The 18,705-nt window shown below is 40.1% G+C and overlaps 1 protein-coding gene across 3 annotated transcripts; it reads left to right on the top strand.

Annotated features, from left to right (window-relative positions):
• The first annotated feature begins 687 nt into the window (after window positions 1-687).
• Window positions 688-16,779, top strand: patl2 (PAT1 homolog 2). 3 transcript variants are annotated; one of them, XM_062054866.1, is made up of 19 exons: window positions 688-828; window positions 1,028-1,196; window positions 9,711-10,090; window positions 10,152-10,214; window positions 10,291-10,344; window positions 11,080-11,238; window positions 11,341-11,400; window positions 11,469-11,617; window positions 13,011-13,085; window positions 13,158-13,281; window positions 13,762-13,879; window positions 14,527-14,633; window positions 14,694-14,747; window positions 14,831-14,973; window positions 15,043-15,199; window positions 15,263-15,400; window positions 15,794-15,891; window positions 15,964-16,104; window positions 16,180-16,779. In XM_062054866.1, exons 1-19 carry the CDS (start codon window positions 805-807, stop codon window positions 16,211-16,213), a joined length of 2,247 nt encoding a protein of 748 aa, XP_061910850.1. In that variant the 5' UTR covers window positions 688-804; the 3' UTR covers window positions 16,214-16,779. The 3 variants fall into 3 exon arrangements, with proteins under 3 accessions (XP_061910850.1, XP_061910851.1, XP_061910852.1); XM_062054867.1 differs by having other exon boundaries at window positions 9,714-10,090; XM_062054868.1 differs by lacking the exon at window positions 10,291-10,344.
• Window positions 16,780-18,705: the final 1,926 nt, after the last annotated feature.

Genomic DNA, 18,705 nt, shown 5'->3' on the forward strand with positions numbered 1-18,705 from the left:
TCGGATCACAGCTGACTCTTCTCACCCTGGACACAAACTATTCTCCCCTAACCCCTCAGGCAGGAGACTACGGTCCATCCAGACCCACACCTCCCGCCACCTGAACAGTTTTTTCCCCTCGGCCATCAGGCACATGAACAATAACTCCTAACAGTAGCTCCTTTGAATTCCTTTCTATGCCCTCTCGGTAAAAGTTAGAGATGCTACCTCAGTAGAAGCATTTAAGTGTCATCTTAAAACTCATTTGTATACTCTAGCCTTTAAATAGACTCCCTTTTTAGACCAGTTGATCTGCCGTTTCTTTTCTTTTCTTTTCTACTCTGCTCCCAACCTGGGGTAGACCGCTAGCCTGTCCATCGGATGGGGACATCTCTACGCTGCTGACCGTGAACCCGTTCTCAAACAATGGCAATAAAAACTATTCTGATTCTGATTCTGATTTGGCCGGTGGAGGTAGAACGTAATGCCAATTGACCACTAGATGTCGGTATTTGCCTATTAAAATTCAAGGGAAAATATGCACTGAATACATTTGAGATTTTTAGACAAAAGTGGTGCAAAAAGATTACTTTTGTACACTTTACATAGATAGGCACTGAGAAAACTACAACAAAATAATACAAATTAAAACAGAAAAATCGATGTACGTGCCCGAGGCGTGATGACGTAAGCACGTAGCATCACGCACGCAGGACAGGTGAAGTCAATTAAACAGTAATGAGAGTCTGTAACAGTCTGATAACAGATAGATAACACGGACAAAAGTCACAGTGGCCTGTGCGCTCTAAACTAAGGGAATACACAATGAGTGATTCAGAGCAACAGCAAGTAAGTTAACATTTTTTTTAAATGGAGAAAATTGATGGATGGATGTAGCGAAATTCGTCAAATGTTAGCTACTTCCGGTTATTTTACAATCGTGAACTGAAATTCAAGTTGAGAGTCTCTCCAGAAAAAGTACCAATTTCCTGGCGTATTTCCACATGATGTTGTAATTTAAAATGTAAAATATCATCATACCAACCAGGTGGCCGAAAAAGTAGCAGAAGAGTCCAAGCAGCAGCCTGCGTGGCCTGAAAATGGAGATGATTGGAGTGAAGATGAGGCCGAGAACAACATGGACTGCGGGCTTTTGCAGGCCATGGCGGAGGAGGATGAGGAGATCAACGTCCACAACGAGGAGACATTCGGCATGGGTAATTACGTGGCGTTTATAATTAAATAAATAAATACACAAATGTTTAATCCCAACCCTCATACACTATATTGACAAAAGTATTTGGCCAACCATCCAAATGATCAGAATCAGGTGTCCTAATCACTTGGCCCGGCCACTGGTGTATAAAATCAAGCACTTAGGCTCCGTTTACACTAAGCCTGATAAGGTTATCCAGGGTAAATCACACCTAACCTAAAAGTGTCCACACACAACAATGCCACCGTTTAAGACCCCCGCCACTTGGTCCCCGGCGCAACCGACCTAGTACTCATGCGCGGAAAATGCACAAGTCATAGTCATCTCCAGTGTTGCTTTGTGTGCAAGTTCTTAAATGTGACTTATCTGAAATATCCAGTGTTGTGGTATTTCAATTAACTGGAATCCAATGTGCTGTGGGGCCCTATTGTAGTGAATCACGCCTGAGCCTAGGGCTGGGCGATATGGCCTTTTATTAATATCTCGATATTGTTAGGCCATATCACGATACACGATATATATTTCGATATTTTGCCTTAGCCTTGAATGAACACTTGATGCATATAATCACAGCAGTATGATGATTCTGCGTGTCTACATTAAAACATTCTTGTTCATACTACATTAATGTATGCTCATTTCAAACTTTCATGCAGAGAGGGAATTCACAACTAAGTCAATTTATCAAAACTGTATTTATTAAGCAGTGGCACAAACATTCATGTAATTTCAAAACAGAAAGTGCAAGATTGTCAGACATTTTTAAAACAAGCTATCAGTGCACTTTTGTGCATGATGTCACTAAGATGACATATCAAAACAACACTAAATTAAAGTGTACTCTTTGTACAGAACGCCACTACTATAGTTTAAAACAAAGTGCACTTTTGTGCATGATGTCACACAAGATATTTCAATAACTGTCAAATAAAAATGAGCTGCATAATAGGAAATCAAATAGTGTATGTCCTTCGCTATGTGGTAGGTTAATGCGGACGTCATCTCCTTCTGTTGCTGACTATTTTTTTCATACGGTGTTGATGTGGAAATGGTTGCTTGGGCATTTTGTTGGTGTGGCACCGGCAGAGATTTTGGCATGCGGAGTTTCAAGCACTCTTCATTCTCTAGCGGGTGACTTTTCAAATGATGCTACACATTAGCAGTGCTGCTTCTTTTTGTAGCACCGCTTTTACTTGACATATTACTGTTTGTTCAACATCTTCCCGCTTGAAGCCAAACCACCGCCAGACGATGGACACTGTGCTGCTTTTCTTGGGAATTAATTCTTCCTTCATTTGTTACCAGATTCGCACCTTCTCTCTCTCGTATTACCACTCGCACCACTCCGCTAGCATCACAGCTAACTTTACCGAGAGCGTACAGTATGTGACGTATGTAAGAAGGTGCGCTTGTTTTATGTGTCTGTGAAAAGGAGAGACAGGAAAGAGTGGGGAAACTCCCGCAGTGGAATGCCCGCAGCTAAAAGCAACTGTGTGAGAACGTATACTTGAATATCACGATATAGTCATTTTCTATATCGCGCAGAGACAAACCCACGATATATCGAGTATATTCAATATATCGCCCAGCCCTACCTGAGCCATCATAAATTAATAAAATCTTTATTAGACACGTAAACCAGTGTTTTTCAACCTTTTTTGAGTCACAGCACATTTTTTCGGATGCACACCACCAGCAGAAATCATTAAAAAACGAAACTCAGTTGACAGTAAAAAGTTGTCGCAATTGTTGGATATGACTTTAAACCATAACCAACCATGCATCAATATAGCTCTTGTACTGTCACGACCTGTCTCATCACTCCGTGACTTATTTTGAGTTTTTTGCGGCTTTCCTGTGTGTAGTGTTTTAGTTCTTGTCTTGCACTCCTATTTTGGTGGCTTTTTCTCTTTTGGTATTTTCCTGTAGCAGTTTCATGTCTTCCATTGAGCGATATTTCCCACATCTACTTTGTTTTAGCAATCAAGAATATTTGAGTTGTTTTTATCCTTCATTGTGGGGACATTGTTGATTGTCATGTTCGGATGTACATTGTGGACGCCGTCTTTGCTCCACAGTAAGTCTTTGCTGTCGTCCAGCATTCTGTTTTTGTTTACTTTGTAGCCAGTTCAGTTTTAGTTTCGTTCTGCACGGCCTTCCCTAAGCTTCAATGCCTTTTCTTAGGGGCACTCACCTTTTGTTTATTTTTGGTTTAAGCATTAGACACCTTTTTACCTGCACACTGCCTCCCGCTCTTTCTGACATCTACAAAGCAATTATCTACCCCGCTGCCACCTACTGATATGGAAGAGTATTACATGGTTACTCTGCCAAGCTCTAGAGAGCACCGACACCCAACAGCAACACAATTTGCAACAACACTAATTACTGGTTTGCCAAAAATATTTTTAACCCAAATAGGTGAAATTAGATAATCTCCCAAGGCACACCAGACTGTATCGCGGCACAGTGGTTGAAAAACACGGAGTAAATAATGTGATAAAGAACACTTTACATCAATCAAACTAGGATCTAGATATCTGGTCAGGACACTGCTCACTGTTTTGTCTTCACCTTCATTGTCAATTTGTTTTTGGTGACTTTATATACTATGGACTTAGACGTCGAGTCCACGACATACATGGCGGACAATAACTGATAGTCTGCTTTGCCAGTCCAAATGCATTCGCCGTTTTCCTCGACGGCCAGGTAATACAAAGCACACGCTACCTTTTTTGTCACATCCACGGGAGCTAGCATTCTTGTTGTCTCTCCTTCGACAAATGGACAAAGTTTTTCGCTAAGTATAGAAACACGGTTGACCCGGCCGGACATTCGAAAGTTCTCTTGCTGTCTGAGAAGTGACGTATCCAAAATAGCTGCAATCGCTTTCTCTTAAGGTATTCATGTGATTTCCACAAGCGTCTGTACATGTAGAAGGAGAAACACGGGCATGTCTAGATGACTCTCCTTCATATTTCCAGTTGTTAGCTCCGAGTTACAAAACCGCTTTATTATGAAGCTGGCTGTGGCGCATTCTTTCTGATGTCACTTCCTGTGTGGGCGCTGTCTTTCTGGCGTCACTTCCTCTCCGAACTCTTTGTAAACTATCAATGAGTCCATACAAAGCTAAGTGCCCGAGATTCAAGAATTACACGGCTGACTTGCCCGTGTAAAAATGTATCCGAGGAGGGGTACCTTAAACGCTGGTTTAGTGTGGCTGAAACGGGGCTTAGGCTAAATAATTATTCGTTTAAGGGGTTAAACGACTTAGTGTAGACATGGCCTTAGGCATGGAGACTGTTTCTACAAACATTTGTGAAAGAATGGGCCGCTCTCAGGAGCTCAGTGAACTGTGGAACTGTCATAGGATGCCACCTGTGCAACAAATCCAGTCGTGAAATTTTCTTGCTCCTAAATATTCCAATGTCAACTGTCGCATTTTATTATAAGAAAATAGAAGACTTTGGGAACAACAGCATCTCAGCCACAAAGTGGTAGGCCACGTAAACTGACAGAGAGGGGTCAGCGGATGCTGAAGCGCATAGTGCAAAGAGGTTGCTGACTTTCTGCAATGTCAGTTGCTACAGAGCTCCAAACTTCATGTGACCTTCCAATTAGCCCACGTACAGTACGCAGAGAGCTTCATGGAATGGGTTTCCATGGCCGAGCAGCTGCATCTAAGCCATACATCACCAACTGCAAAGTGTCGGATGCAGTGGTATAAAGCACGTCGCGACTGGACTCTAGAGCAGTGGAGACACGTTCTCTGGAGTGATGAATCACACTTTTCCATCTGGCAATCTGATGGACGAGTCTGGGTTTGGAGGTTGCCAGGAGAACGGTACAATTTCGGACTGCATTGTGCCGAGTGTGAAATTTGGTGGAGGAGGAATTATGGTGTGGGGTTGTTTTTCAGGAGTTGGGCTTGGCCCCTTAGTTACAGTGAAGGGAACTTTAAATGCTCCAGGGTACCAAGACATTTTGGACAATTCCATTCTCCCAACCTTGTGGGAACAGTTTGGAGCGGGCCTATTCCAACATGACTGTGCACCAGTGCATAAAGCAAGGTCCATAAAGACATGACAGTCTGGTGTGGATGAACCTGACTGGCCTGCACAGAGTCCTGACCTGAACCCGATAGAACACCTTTGGGATGAATTACAGCAGAGACTGAGAGCCAGGCCTTCTCAACCAACATCAGTGTGACCTCACCAATGCGCTTTTGAAAGAATGGTCAAATTCCTATTAACACACTCCGCAACCTTGTGGATAGCTTTCCCAAAAGAGTTGAAGCTGTAATAGTTGCAAAAGGTGGACTGACATCATATTAAACCCTATGGGTTAGGAATGGGATGGCACTTCAAGTTCATATGTGAGTCAAGGCAGGTGGCCAAATACTTCTGGCAATATAGTATATGTAGTGGTCAAAGGCTTTTCTGTACTTCGGCACATAATAATTTTATTTAAGAAAAATCTCAATGCAAGAATGGCAGCAGGTGGATAAGCAAAATAATTATGTACCTCCTGCCACTGAGTGGAATACCATTTTTGTTCTCCCTGTCATTATGGGTCTCTGGCATAGCTTGATGAACAAAAAGACTTATTCATCCCACATCCATCCATCCATCCATCTTCTTCCGCTTATCCGAGGTGGGGTCGCGGGGGCAGCAGCCTAAGCAGGGAAACCCAGACTTCCCTCTCCCCAGCCACTTCGTCCAGCTCCTCCCGGGGGATCCCGAGGCGTTCCCAGGCCAGCCGGGAGACATAGTCTTCCCAACGTGTCCTGGGTCTTCCCCGTGGCCTCCTACCGGTCGGACGTGCCCTAAACACCTCCCTAGGGAGGCGTTCGGGTGGCATCCTGACCAGATGCCCGAACCACCTCATCTGGCTCCTCTCGATGTGAAGGAGCAGCGGCTTTACTTTGAGCTCCCCCACAATGATGGAATTATATGGTTGTAGTGCAGGTTTTTACATATGGTAACAGAAGTAAAACATAACGAAAAACTTTAAAATTTGTGCGCAATATGGATTTATTACTATTGCACTATGTATAGATCAAATAAAACAAATGTAAATGAGTTATACTTGTATAGCGCTTTTCTACCTTCAAGGTACTCAAAGCGCTTTGATACTATTTCCACATTCACCAATTCACACACTGATGGCGGGAGCTGCCATGCAAGGCCCTAACCACGACCCATCAGGAGCAAGGACGAAGTGTTTTGCTCAAGGACACAACGGACGTGACAAGGTTGGTAGAAGGTGGGGATTGAACCAGGAACCCTCAGGTTGCTGGCACGGCCACTCTCCCAACTGCGTCACGCCATCCCCAAAACAAAACACTATCTTAACGTGTTTTGCACAATTAGGAGAGAAAAAAAAAGATCACAGTGAGCACATTAAGTTTGTTGTAAAGTCTTATGGCTGTGGGGAGAAAGGACATGCAGTAGCGCTCCTTCTTGCACTGTGGAAATAACGGTCCAATGCTGAAAGAGCTAATCGGGGCCTCCACTGTGCGGTGCATGGTGTGAGAGGGATTGGACATTATGGAGGTCGACTGTCAGCATCGATATATCACAGGTTTGTCTCTGTGTGATGTAGAAAATGACGTTCGTGAATATTTGAGTATACGTTCTCACGCAGTTGCTTTTAGCTGCGGACATTACAGGCTTGTCTCGCCTTCTCACAGAGAGATTAAACAAGGGCACCATGTTACGTCACATACTGTCGCGCGTGCAACGTCATACGCCCTCGCCGAGCAGAGAGGTAGCGGCATGGGTAACGTTAGCTGTGGCAGGTGGTGCGAGTGGTAATACGAGAGAGAGAAGGTGCAAATCTGGTAACAAATAAAGGAAGAATAATTAATCGTCTGGCGGTGGTTTGGCTTCAAGCGGGAAGATGTTGAACAGACAACCGTAATATGTAAAGTATGCTGCAAAAGCGTTGCTACAAAAAGTAGCAGCACTACTAAGTTGTACCATCATTTGAAAAGTCACCCGCTAAAGAATGAAGAGTGCTTGAAACTCCGCATGTCTCCGGCTGGTGCCACACCAACAAAACGCCAAGCAACCAGCACTGACTCAATTGAGCCTGGTGTCTTCCATTTCCAGCTCAACACCGTATGAAAAAAATAGTCAACAGGAGATAACGTCCACAGTAACCTACCACATAGCGAAGGACATACACTATTTGATTTCCTATTATGCGGCGTAATTTTTCTTTGACAGTTATTGAAATATCTTGTGTGACATCGTGCACTTTATTTGTTTTAAAATATTGTAGTGGCCTTCTGTACAAAAAGTGCACTTTAATTTAGTGTTTTGATATGTAATTTTAGTGACCTCATGCACAAAAGTGCACTAATAGCTTGTTTTAAAATGTCTGGCAATCTTGCACTTTGTTTTGAATTTACATGAATGTTTGTGCCACTGCTTAACTGTTTAATAAATACAGTTTTGGTAAATTGACTTAGTTGTGATTTCCCTCTCTGCATAAAAGTTAAAAAATAGCATGTATTAATGCAGTATGAACAAGAATGTTTTAAAGTAGACACACAGAATCATCATACTGGTGATTATATGCATCAAGTGTTATTTCAAGGCTAATGCAAGATATAGAGATATACAGGTATATATCGTGTATCGTGACATGGCCTAAAAATATCAAGATATTAATAAAAGGCCATATCGCCCAGCCCTACCTTAAGTCTGTTCCTGTCGCTGAACATGCTGCCCCCACCCTAGCAAACGGTGGCAAAGAACACCGCAGAAGCCACTACAATCTCATGAAAAGTGTGCAGGTGCGTTATTTATCAATAAATTCAGACCAATTAAGGCAATGGTGTCCAAAGTGTAATGTGTTTTTATTTATTTATTTATTTTAGTTGGTCTGCAACATATTGTAGAAATATAATTCAATTCAAAAAAGGAGAAAGGAAAAAAAAAAATATTGACAAGAATAAATGAATACAAAAAGCTTTTGTTTTTAAATCAACGACATTAATAATATAGAAAATACAAATATTAAAGGCCCCTAGTTACAATTAAACTTTAATTAGAAAGTGCTTTTCATACTTACAGGTGCTTTATAGACTAAAAATGAATGTCCATCACCAGTTATGCACGCTAGAGATCGACCGATTATTGGCGCCAATATTTGGCATTTTGACATGCATCGTATCGGCCTTTTTTTTTTATTTTTTAGATACAATATCCATATGATACCAGAGTATAGTAAGTAGATGGAAATAATCACTGCTCATGAACCAGACCTTTTGACCTGCTTGAGAAAAGTTAAATTTTTTCACCGCAGCAGTGAAAAAGATGTTTTAAAAATCTCCTGATGTTTTTGTTTCTAAATTATCATTAGGGCCGCATAAAACATTGTCGCTACTGGTCTGACGCTTTCTAAAAAAACATTTAAAGCCTTGTCCAGCTGTTTACTGGCATGTACTATTCATGTTTACTTTTACTGCAATTGAATATCTGCTCCAAATATCAGCCTCCTTGACTACTCCTAATACATTTTATTTTTTTATTCTATTTTTTTTTAAACCTGAAAAAAAAAAACATTGGTTAATCTCTAACACACAGACTAAAATTGGATAATATCCATTGACACACCTGATCTCTTGATGGCACACCAATTTGCCACAGTACAGTGGTTGGGAATTTCTGATTTAGATATGCATTTATCTTGGAATAGGTTGTATCCAGTCACGTGACTTTTGAACGGAAGTAAACGAAGTGGTGGGCCACCAAACCAATATGGCTACTGTGCAACAAGCTGTGCAAACTATTTGAGTACGCAAAAGGGCCTACATCTTACCAAAAAAAGCAGATGCGAGCAAAAAATCCAACTATGCAGTGGAATCTATCCCTTTTACTTATTATAAAAAATATTTGTCCAGTAATCTCAAAGATTATCTGTCTGTTGTGTTACCAGACATGTCGAACTATCCGGTGTTTCAGATATTATTCTACACGACTAAACGATAAACTTGGAAAAGCATAGACGTCTACAGCTTCTTTGTGTGACTAGGTCAAGGAAATTGTTATCAAGATTCTTCCAGATAAATCAAGCATTGTTTTTGCTTGGGTAAGATTGTATTTTATGATTAACGTTGTGTCGACAGCCGTGTTTGTTGCCTTGTTATTGCACGTGTCGTTTATGGGTGCGTGTTTTCCCCCGTCTTTATCAAAATATAACTATATATCTCAACTTTATGTGCTGAAAGCAGAGTCATCCTTTTCGCAATTTGAATGGTTCCAACAGCCTAAAACAATGCAAGGATAGGGCATTTTTCTTCGAGAAAGTCAAAATGCTGCCCAGAACGCTATGATAGACTCTTGCTGGCCCACCATTTCGAGCCTCACATACAGTAGTTAATTGCATTCACTTGACGGACGTCAGGTGAATGCAACATATACCATCAAATGTATTATGTTAAAGTAAAGACTTGAAGGTTGGTGTTTTTTTGTCGTAATCTGCTGCCTCCTTTTGTTTGTGTTAGAAGTAGACTCCCAGATTGCCTTAGGCGATCCCAACGACACCCTCCTACAGTTTGGCAAGTCACCGCGTCGGCCAACCACCCCACCACCACCGCCGCCAGACTCGACGCCGCCAGACTCGACGCCGCCAGACTCGACGCCGCCAGACTCGACGCCGCCAGACTCGACGCAGCCAGACTCAACGCCTCTGTCCCCGAAACCTCCATTCTTAGGACCTCCATCTCCTCACAGCTTGCCTTCCCCTCCCAGACCGGGGCTCAAGTTCATGCCCCGGCCACCCACAGGGCAGCGAGGTAGAGGGCCGAGGAGGGGGCTTGGCAGGGGTCCCATTTTTGAAGACCCTGCCGTGATGAGGATAGTGGAAGGACGGCCGAGCCTCAAGGTAGATTGTGTCAAACTGAATTGTTGTGCTGAATTAAAAGCCTCCTGCTTTTTAATTGCAGAGTCTTGATAGCGCCATAGTGGACTGTGGGAACGTCATGTACCACCATTCCTTTGATGAGGATGTAAGTGATTTTGTATTTTTAGTTATGTTTTCTCTTGCACATTTTTTGGAGATTGTCAAAATAATGTTCCCTGCAGTGGATGTTACCGTCTTACAGGAAGACCCGAAGAATCTCTGGATCAATACTTCAGGTGAAGATGGCTGGAGATTTGGGATTTAGGGCTCTTTGAAGGGAGACAGATCTTGAACTGTTCTTTTCAAAAGACTGGAACGTTATCCTCGTTATTTCTTTTTAATCAAGGAAACAATCACTGGGAGCAGTTGTAAGCTAATGTAGATCAGAATATTTTTACACCAATATTACAGTACTTTATTGGTGACTGAATTGACAAATTTTATTTTTGTTTTCATTAAGATTCCATAAAGCGATGTCCTATTCCCATGACTATTTTGAATTTTCCCTCACCTAAAAAAACTAGCACTAGAGAATTTTAACAATACAGAAAGAAAAAAAAGTAGAATACATTTTTATTTTTGGGCCATCATAATTTGTATACCAAAATATATATTGCGAAAATCTGTTTGAATTGAGAATAACGTTATTTTTGTTGCCCCGAAATTGTGTTTTTAAGGTTCACGTGCTTATATCCACATCAGAGAGATGAGCCAAAAAAGTAAATCTAAATGCTGTTTTCTTTGACTGACTCATTTTCCTGTCCAGTCTCCAGTCGGGTAGACAAATGCTGACGTGTCTGCATGTGCATTAAAAACAGCTTGCAACTTCTCCATCAGTTCTCCTCATTCACTTGGAGGAACAGTTTAAAAGATTGGATTCATGCGCTAATGTCACATCTCTACTGTCTTATAACATGTGACAAAGACTTGCCTGAATACAATTTAAAATAAAATGTGGTTGTGGCCCTCAGGACAGTGCGATAGTGTGTGTAATTGAGGGTCACAGAGGCAGAGGGCAGCACCAGACCTCCAACTTCCTGGATCCTGCAGCCTCCTTCAGGGGTAGGAGGGGGGGAGAACCAAGGGGCCCCTACTGTAGGCGGCAGTTTGACCCGAGAGACCTATCACAGGTGAATAGTTCCTTTTTATACCAAAGCATAATATATGCACCAGAATGACCAGCTTGACATTTATTAGTTTCAATATTCCAATTTTGACAAGTTTCTTCCCAGATGCGTGCACCCATGATACCAGGATCCCCCTTTTTACGTCAGAGGCAGCACTACAACGAGGTGTCTCCTCAGATCCAAGGTTACTCTTATAGAATATTGTGGCGCTTTGTCCTAATTCTTGTTATCAGACAGGAGGATTTATGTATCCTGCAAACCGTCCGTGCCCCTCTACCCCGCGCCCGCTCCCTCCCAAAGTGATGCAACTCCGCTTCGGGGCCAACTCGCCAAGGCCGTCCCCTTTCTACAGTCCCTCAGTTAATCCCGTGCAACACGTCAGGTGTGTGATGATGACAAATATGGAATAAATACTGAATATTTATGGTACTGGAAAAAAAGCAAACTTAACTAGCTGTACTATCATCAGCTTCTTAGTGTACCTCATTGGTTCCTAAAATTTGGTAAAATTTTTTCGCTTTTTTTTTTTTTAATGACAATTTTTAAATAACTGTCATCCCAAATGTTTTACTTTTTGGTAGTACTGTATTTGAACTTAAACTGTGATGGCAAGCAGAGGTAATTGCAGCACAAAGTATTTTTGAAGCAATAATTTGTGTATGCATAAAGTTAAAAGTCAAAGTTAAAGTCCCAAGGATAGTCACACACTAGGTGTGGTGAAATTAACCTCTGCATTTGACCCATCCCCATGTTCACCCCCTGGGAGGTGAAGGGAGCAGTGAGCAGCAGCGGTGGCCGCGCTCGGGAATCATTTTGGTGATTTAACCCCCAATTCCAACGGTTGATTCTGAGTGCCAAGCAGGGAGGCAATGGGTCCCATTTTTATAGTCTTTGGTATGACTCGGCCGGGGTTTGAACTCTCAACCTTCCAGTCTCACTCTAACCACAAGGCCACTGAGCAGGTCGAAATTATATATATATATATATATATATATATATATATATATATATATATATATATATAATGTGTGTATATGTGTATATATAATGTGTGTATATATATATATATATATGTGTGTATGTATATATATATATGTGTATGTGTATATATGTGTGTGTATATATATGTGTATATATATATATATATATATGTGTATATATATATATATATATATATGTGTATATATGTGTGTGTATATATATGTGTATATATATATATATATATATATATATGTGTATGTGTATATATATATATATATGTGTATATATGTGTGTATATATATATATATATGTGTATATATATATATGTATGTGTATATATATATGTATGTGTATATATATATGTATGTGTATGTATGTGTATATATATATGTATGTGTGTATATATATATATGTGTGTGTATATATATATGTGTGTATATATATATATATATGTGTGTGTATATATATATATGTATGTGTGTATATATATGTATGTGTATATATGTATATGTATGTATATGTATGTGTATATGTATATGTATATGTATATATATATGTATATGTATGTATATGTGTATATATATGTATATATGTGTATATATATGTATATTTATATATATATGTGTATATATATGTATATTTATATATATATGTGTATATATATATGTGTGTATATATATATGTGTGTATATATATACACTGTATATATACTGTATATAATGCATTTTTGTCTTTTGTGCATTTAACATGTCAAAATGTTAGTTGTATTTTTTTTTACATGCTCTTACTTGCAGATACCCTGGTCCGGTCACTCAGCTCCACCCGCAACATAAACGTTTACTCAGCCAAAAACAACGTATATTCCAGAGGTGGGTAAATAGAAATGCATGATGATGATGATGACTGTATGTTTATTTATTGTAAATTGAAACATTCCATAGAAAAATGGAGGGCTGGGATCCTTACTGTAGTCTAATGACAGCCAAGGAGAAGGAGTGGATCATCCGGCTACAGATGATCCAGTTGCAAAGTGAGAATCCATACCTTGAGGATTACTACTATCAGGTATAGATCTTAGTTTTGTCTATTCAAGTTGTTTCTATTCACGGTTCGGGATTTGATCCTTTTCATATTCTTGGATATCTTAAAAGAAATGTCTTTTTTCCATGGGAACAACTTGCCCATTTGTTTTCTCTGCTAAATTGAGTGCTAACTAGTGTTCTCAGCTTGTTTTACACTGCATGCTAGGACTAGTACAAAGGAATATTTATTTTGTTGGAAATTTATCAAAAAAGAAGCTATGGTGTTAAAAATACTCTTATTTTTAGTGTGAGGTTTGACTGTAGCAATTGGATGTTTTTTTTTTCTCCTGTACTTCCTGATTGTCTTATGTATTCATAATTGTAATGCGCACATCAAATGTCATCATTCATAAGTGGTATCTGAAATTTTTTTGGGGGTGTATCTATTACTTGCCATTTGCTGAGTTTCTCGGAACATAAGCCCTGCACATGTGTCTGTCATTTGCATCTGAATGTATCTTAGGAGTACTACCGGCGAGTGGAAGCAAAGCTGGCTGAAGAGGAGCTGGGAATCAGGAGCAAGAGGGAGCCACCCAAGCTGACAACACCTTACATAAAACATACCGACGCATACACATCAGGTTACTTTTCCTGCCTTCTTTTTGGGGATGCTATGTTGTGTAGCTTGTAGGGGTGTCACTCGTCAGTGACGTGCGGAGAGGTTAATGGCTGGTGAGGCATTAAAAGTGACTGAGTACTATTCAAGTTTCTGTATGACTTAACTTTGCAGTCTATTTGATCAGCAAAATGTCACACTTAAAATCATTATGCACGCTGTAGAAAGTTAGTGTATAAAATCTTTCTGCAAAAGCCTTTTTGTCGCATGCCATTTGTTCCCATTGACTTCTTGAAATAAAAATTTGAATATTAAATTATAAATTAAATTTACTTTCCGGACTGCTTCTCATCAGTAATGGCAACAGGTCCTTATTAAAAAAAACGACATGCTGAGAAACAAATGAGCATGCGCCGAACACATTTTCTGAAAGATTGTACATTGAGTGAAGCTCAGCTCGCTGCCGTTCCATCTCTGGTTTGTATTTGATTGATGATATTGATTGATGAATGCTGAAATTCAGCAATTTCTTGTGTAAGTGCTTTGCCTACGAAGAGTGCATGTCACTGCCACACATTTAGCTTTTTGGAAGCCCACATTGAACCCTGCTTTGTCAATGACCTGGATAATGTGCTTTTAAAAAAAAAAATTGCTATGAATGTGTTTTTGCAGTGGTGCACATTGAAGGCTCCCTGGGTCAAGTGGCGGTGTCCACGTGTTACTCTCCTCGGCGTGCCATCGGCGCCGTTCATGCGATTAAAGCTCAGAGTCCACCTGAGGTGATTGCCATGGTATAAAATAAAAACCCTGCATGACTGACACCTACTTTCATAATGCAGGATCAAAAAGACACTAGACGACAGCGATTAGAGGTCCTTAGCAAGATTGAAAAGGTGCCGCAAGCGGCGATGGAGACAAAACTATCATTGCAGTCTTCGCCCAACATTATGAACATTTCTTTTTTTTTTTTCAATAGCTATTCATAGTTCTGTTAGAAGTGGAAGAGACAGACCGGATAAAAACAGCAGTCATGTCCGAGCCTGAAGAGAGAAGGTTGATGGAGAAGACCCAGAGGAAGGTGGAGCACATCTTCTCCGAGATGCAGCATCATGACGCCCTGTGAGTTACTGACATGAAAAAATGTGGTCAAAAGGTGATTTTTCAATTCCATAATTTATCTGGATGTAGAGATTCAGGAGGAGAGTTTCTACCATTCCTGGTTGTCCCAAAGGGCAAAAAGCTTCTCGCCCGTCTCATACCGTTTCTTAAGCACGACTCTGCCATTAAAATCCTGATGATCGTGACCTCCAATCTTCCCACGCTGATGAGCAGAGACACAGAAGAGGTAAGGGATGCTTTATCTTGTAATGGACAATTTAAATTATTTCTTACATATGTTTGTTTTTAGACACTTCCAGTGCTTTATCCACCTCTTCGGAATGTGATTGGCAGCTTGACCTTCAGTCAGCTAATAGGGATCCTCAGAGTTCTGACGTCATCTGAAACATCCACCAATGAGTGCCTCTCACTAGCGTGCCAGAACAAGGTCTTGTTTGATTTTTTTTATTGTGTGAACACTGATTCTAATGAACAATGTGTTGCTGAGCGACAAGCATATAATTTCCAAACAAACAGCTGGAATGTTACTTGTCATAACACCTAGTGGGGCATATTGCATCATACAAAGCCATGACATGTGTCATTCCACCTTTTTTCCCCTCCACCCTACTTTTTGCTTTAATTTTTAGAATTTGCCACTGGACACTAAACTATGGGCTGCAATTTGGACACCCCTGATGTCATGCAGTACTAAGCAATGTTCTAGTTTTTGTTTTTTATATTGTTTCTTTTGCAGTATAGGCTGAAAAAAGTATTAGCTTTCTAAGGAAATGCTTATACTGTATAAATATTTGATATGCTCCACACCCCCACATTTTAGTTTGGCCTGTCGTTGCTTTATGCACTGCTGTCCCATGGAGAGAAGTTGTTGTCTTCCGGCGTTCCCCTGGAGCCCAGCATCGGCGACTTTGAGACATGGTACAATTCACTCTTAAAGGTGTTAAATTCATGAGTCTTTAATAACGGCGGCATCTTTCTGTCCACTTTCAGGACGGACACAATATTCCAGGTGGCGGGACAGCTTTCCCAGTGTTCTCTGGTGGAGCCGCTCCTCTTGCCCTCCAACCTGCTGACTCTTTTCTGCCGCTACCTGGACAAGCGCACGGTGCATCAGCTGAAAAGCAACATGGAGTAAGCGGTCTCCTCTTCCTGACAGCAAATGGATTTAAAATTAAAAATGGAACATTTTATCTTTTTATTTTTTAGGTCTGCAACAGGATGTCTGGCTCTTCCGTCCTGATCAGGATGGAAACCAAAGAGACCTCCATGCCAAGTGGCAGTGGAACAAAAGAAGCAGAGGTGAAACTTGCACATTACACCAAAGCTATGTTTATATTTAGATTCTTATTCCTAGCCCCTTCTACCTCACATTTGTGCACACCCAAAGGCTGTTTCCCTTTCTTTCTTTTATTAGCTATTTTTGTTTTTTCCCCTCTGTTTGGTCTCAAGCAGATTATATTAAGTATTTACGCGGAAGTCTGGTTTTTGTCCATATTTATGTATTTACAATCAAATTGCGTTGGATCAGAAATGTGTGACTCGGTTGAGGATTGTATAGTAATGTATTATGATTGTACAGCCAAACCTATTTGTTAATAGTAATCACTAGATGTTGTCAAGGCATGGCCCCATGCACACTAGCCATGCAGTTTTGCGTTTGTTTTTTTTGTAAAAAGGCATGACTTGTGTATACATGTAATGTATTTGATGTGACTTTTTATTTATTCATTTGGAAACAGGAATCATTTGAATATCACTCTTGTAGAGCACTTGCAATATAAATAAAAAAACATCTTTAAAAATGAACAGTTTTGTGCAGGAAAAATGTTTTCATCACCTAATTTTGAAATTGGAAGCTACATCATCCTTCTGCAGTCCAGATTTACTATGATTGTTGGTGTTTATTTTAGACTAGTTAGTGTTCTTGAGACGCCGCCTGTGTGAGACATTCCTTGAAAGAGAACATCCTCAGCAGGACATGAGAAAACTCTGGACTTTTTATTGGCAAAACAAAGAATAGCAGAACGCATTGAGTGGAAGCAAAATATGTAGTTAATTTTGGGACATTCTCTCGCAAACCCTTACTTTTTTTTTACCTTTTTAATGCAACAATAGATTTTACACTCAAACTCAATGGTATTTAAGAACTGTAAGCCATCTTTAAGTAAGTTGTTTTTTTCATGCTGGGATTCTCGGTTGGGTTAAACCTTATAAAATGAAAATGGGCATTTAATTGAATGCCTGTAATTTGATGGGAAGTTGCTCAGACTGGATGTTTACGGAGTTTGTGCAGAAGCCAAGTATGTGAGAGGTCTGGGTGGACCAGGAGGTGAGACATTAACCTCTCTTTGACCTCATAAGAGTAGGATTTGGACTTTGGGTGAGGAATCTAAGTTAAAGGTGAGATCTCTCTTTTTTTTCCCCCTGAAGCTTATTTAGCTTTTAAAACATGGAAGTGGGGCACTCTCGCCTGATGTATGTGCATAGGCTGACACTATGGAAAGTCAAAGATCTGTCTCACCATTTCCAATGTGTCATTCATTTCACTGTACACTCGAGTGATGCCATGTCAGTGAAGCTTGATACCATACTTGGGACTGAAAAAAACTAAACTTTACCCGTATAACATTTTTACATAACCTGCCCTTTTTAAAATATGCTTTTATTGTCTGTACATAAGGGATGCCAAGCAGAGTTGATCAATCACTGTCCAAGGGCTCTTTACTTTTTGTTCTGGGCTAATGTTTTAAGTGACCAATTTAGTCACTTTGTGCATATGTGTTTATGTGCGAGTATGCAAATCCGGTGTGGATGAACGGGGTGATTGGTGGGGAGTCTGGAGGGAGGGGCACCTGCAGCCGAAGGGTATATGACCTCCTCACAATCAGGCTATGTTGGCCACTCATCTTCACCACTTCATCCTTTTTTATGAAAACATTAAGGCCTTTTTTTCCAAGGTGCACCATGGAGGGACGCTTGCTGCTTCAGAGTGTGTTAATCTTGTGGTTAGTACAGTGTGCCCACACTAGGGGTGAGTACAAAACACTTATCTTCACTGAAATGCTTCCATCTCATTGTACATTTTTGTCACAGGGAATTTGAGACCAGGATGACAAGTAAATTCCTGTAAATCAATGTACAAATCTCAAATACGTCTTGGAATGTAGTTTTTAGCACTTTCTCTTAAAGTGCATTCATTCATTTAAATACCAGTAAATCCTCATCCTTAAAACTATATACTGTACAGTCAGATACTTTTTTGATATTAAATGTTTTTTTTAATTGGTTAGATTGGGGGGACAACTTCGTTTTGAGGGCCACATCGCAATTATTGCCATCAGAGGGCCGTTTGTAACAGTCAATATAAGACTTGTTGTATAATCCTCTCATATTACACATTTGATTATATTTTACGTCCAAACTGATCAAATCACAAGTCAGGATGACAAGCACGTGTTTAGGCATTTATCTTTATTTTAACATTGTACAAGATCTGCTTTTTTCTACTTTTTGGACATGTAATGAGAAACTTGAAATATGTGCTGTATCATATTGTAACTATATACATGTTCAAAATAACTTAAAACATAACAAAAAACAAATGTTTGGAATATACATTATATTGGTTTGTTGCATAATCAGACCTTAATGTTTAAAAGACAGACAATTGCATGCAGTACATCGTTATTTTGTCAAAATTTAGAGAACGAATACACTTAGGAAGACAAAGTG

The sequence above is a fragment of the Entelurus aequoreus genome, linkage group LG08 (assembly GCF_033978785.1).
Source record: "Entelurus aequoreus isolate RoL-2023_Sb linkage group LG08, RoL_Eaeq_v1.1, whole genome shotgun sequence".
Lineage (NCBI taxonomy): Eukaryota > Metazoa > Chordata > Actinopteri > Syngnathiformes > Syngnathidae > Entelurus > Entelurus aequoreus.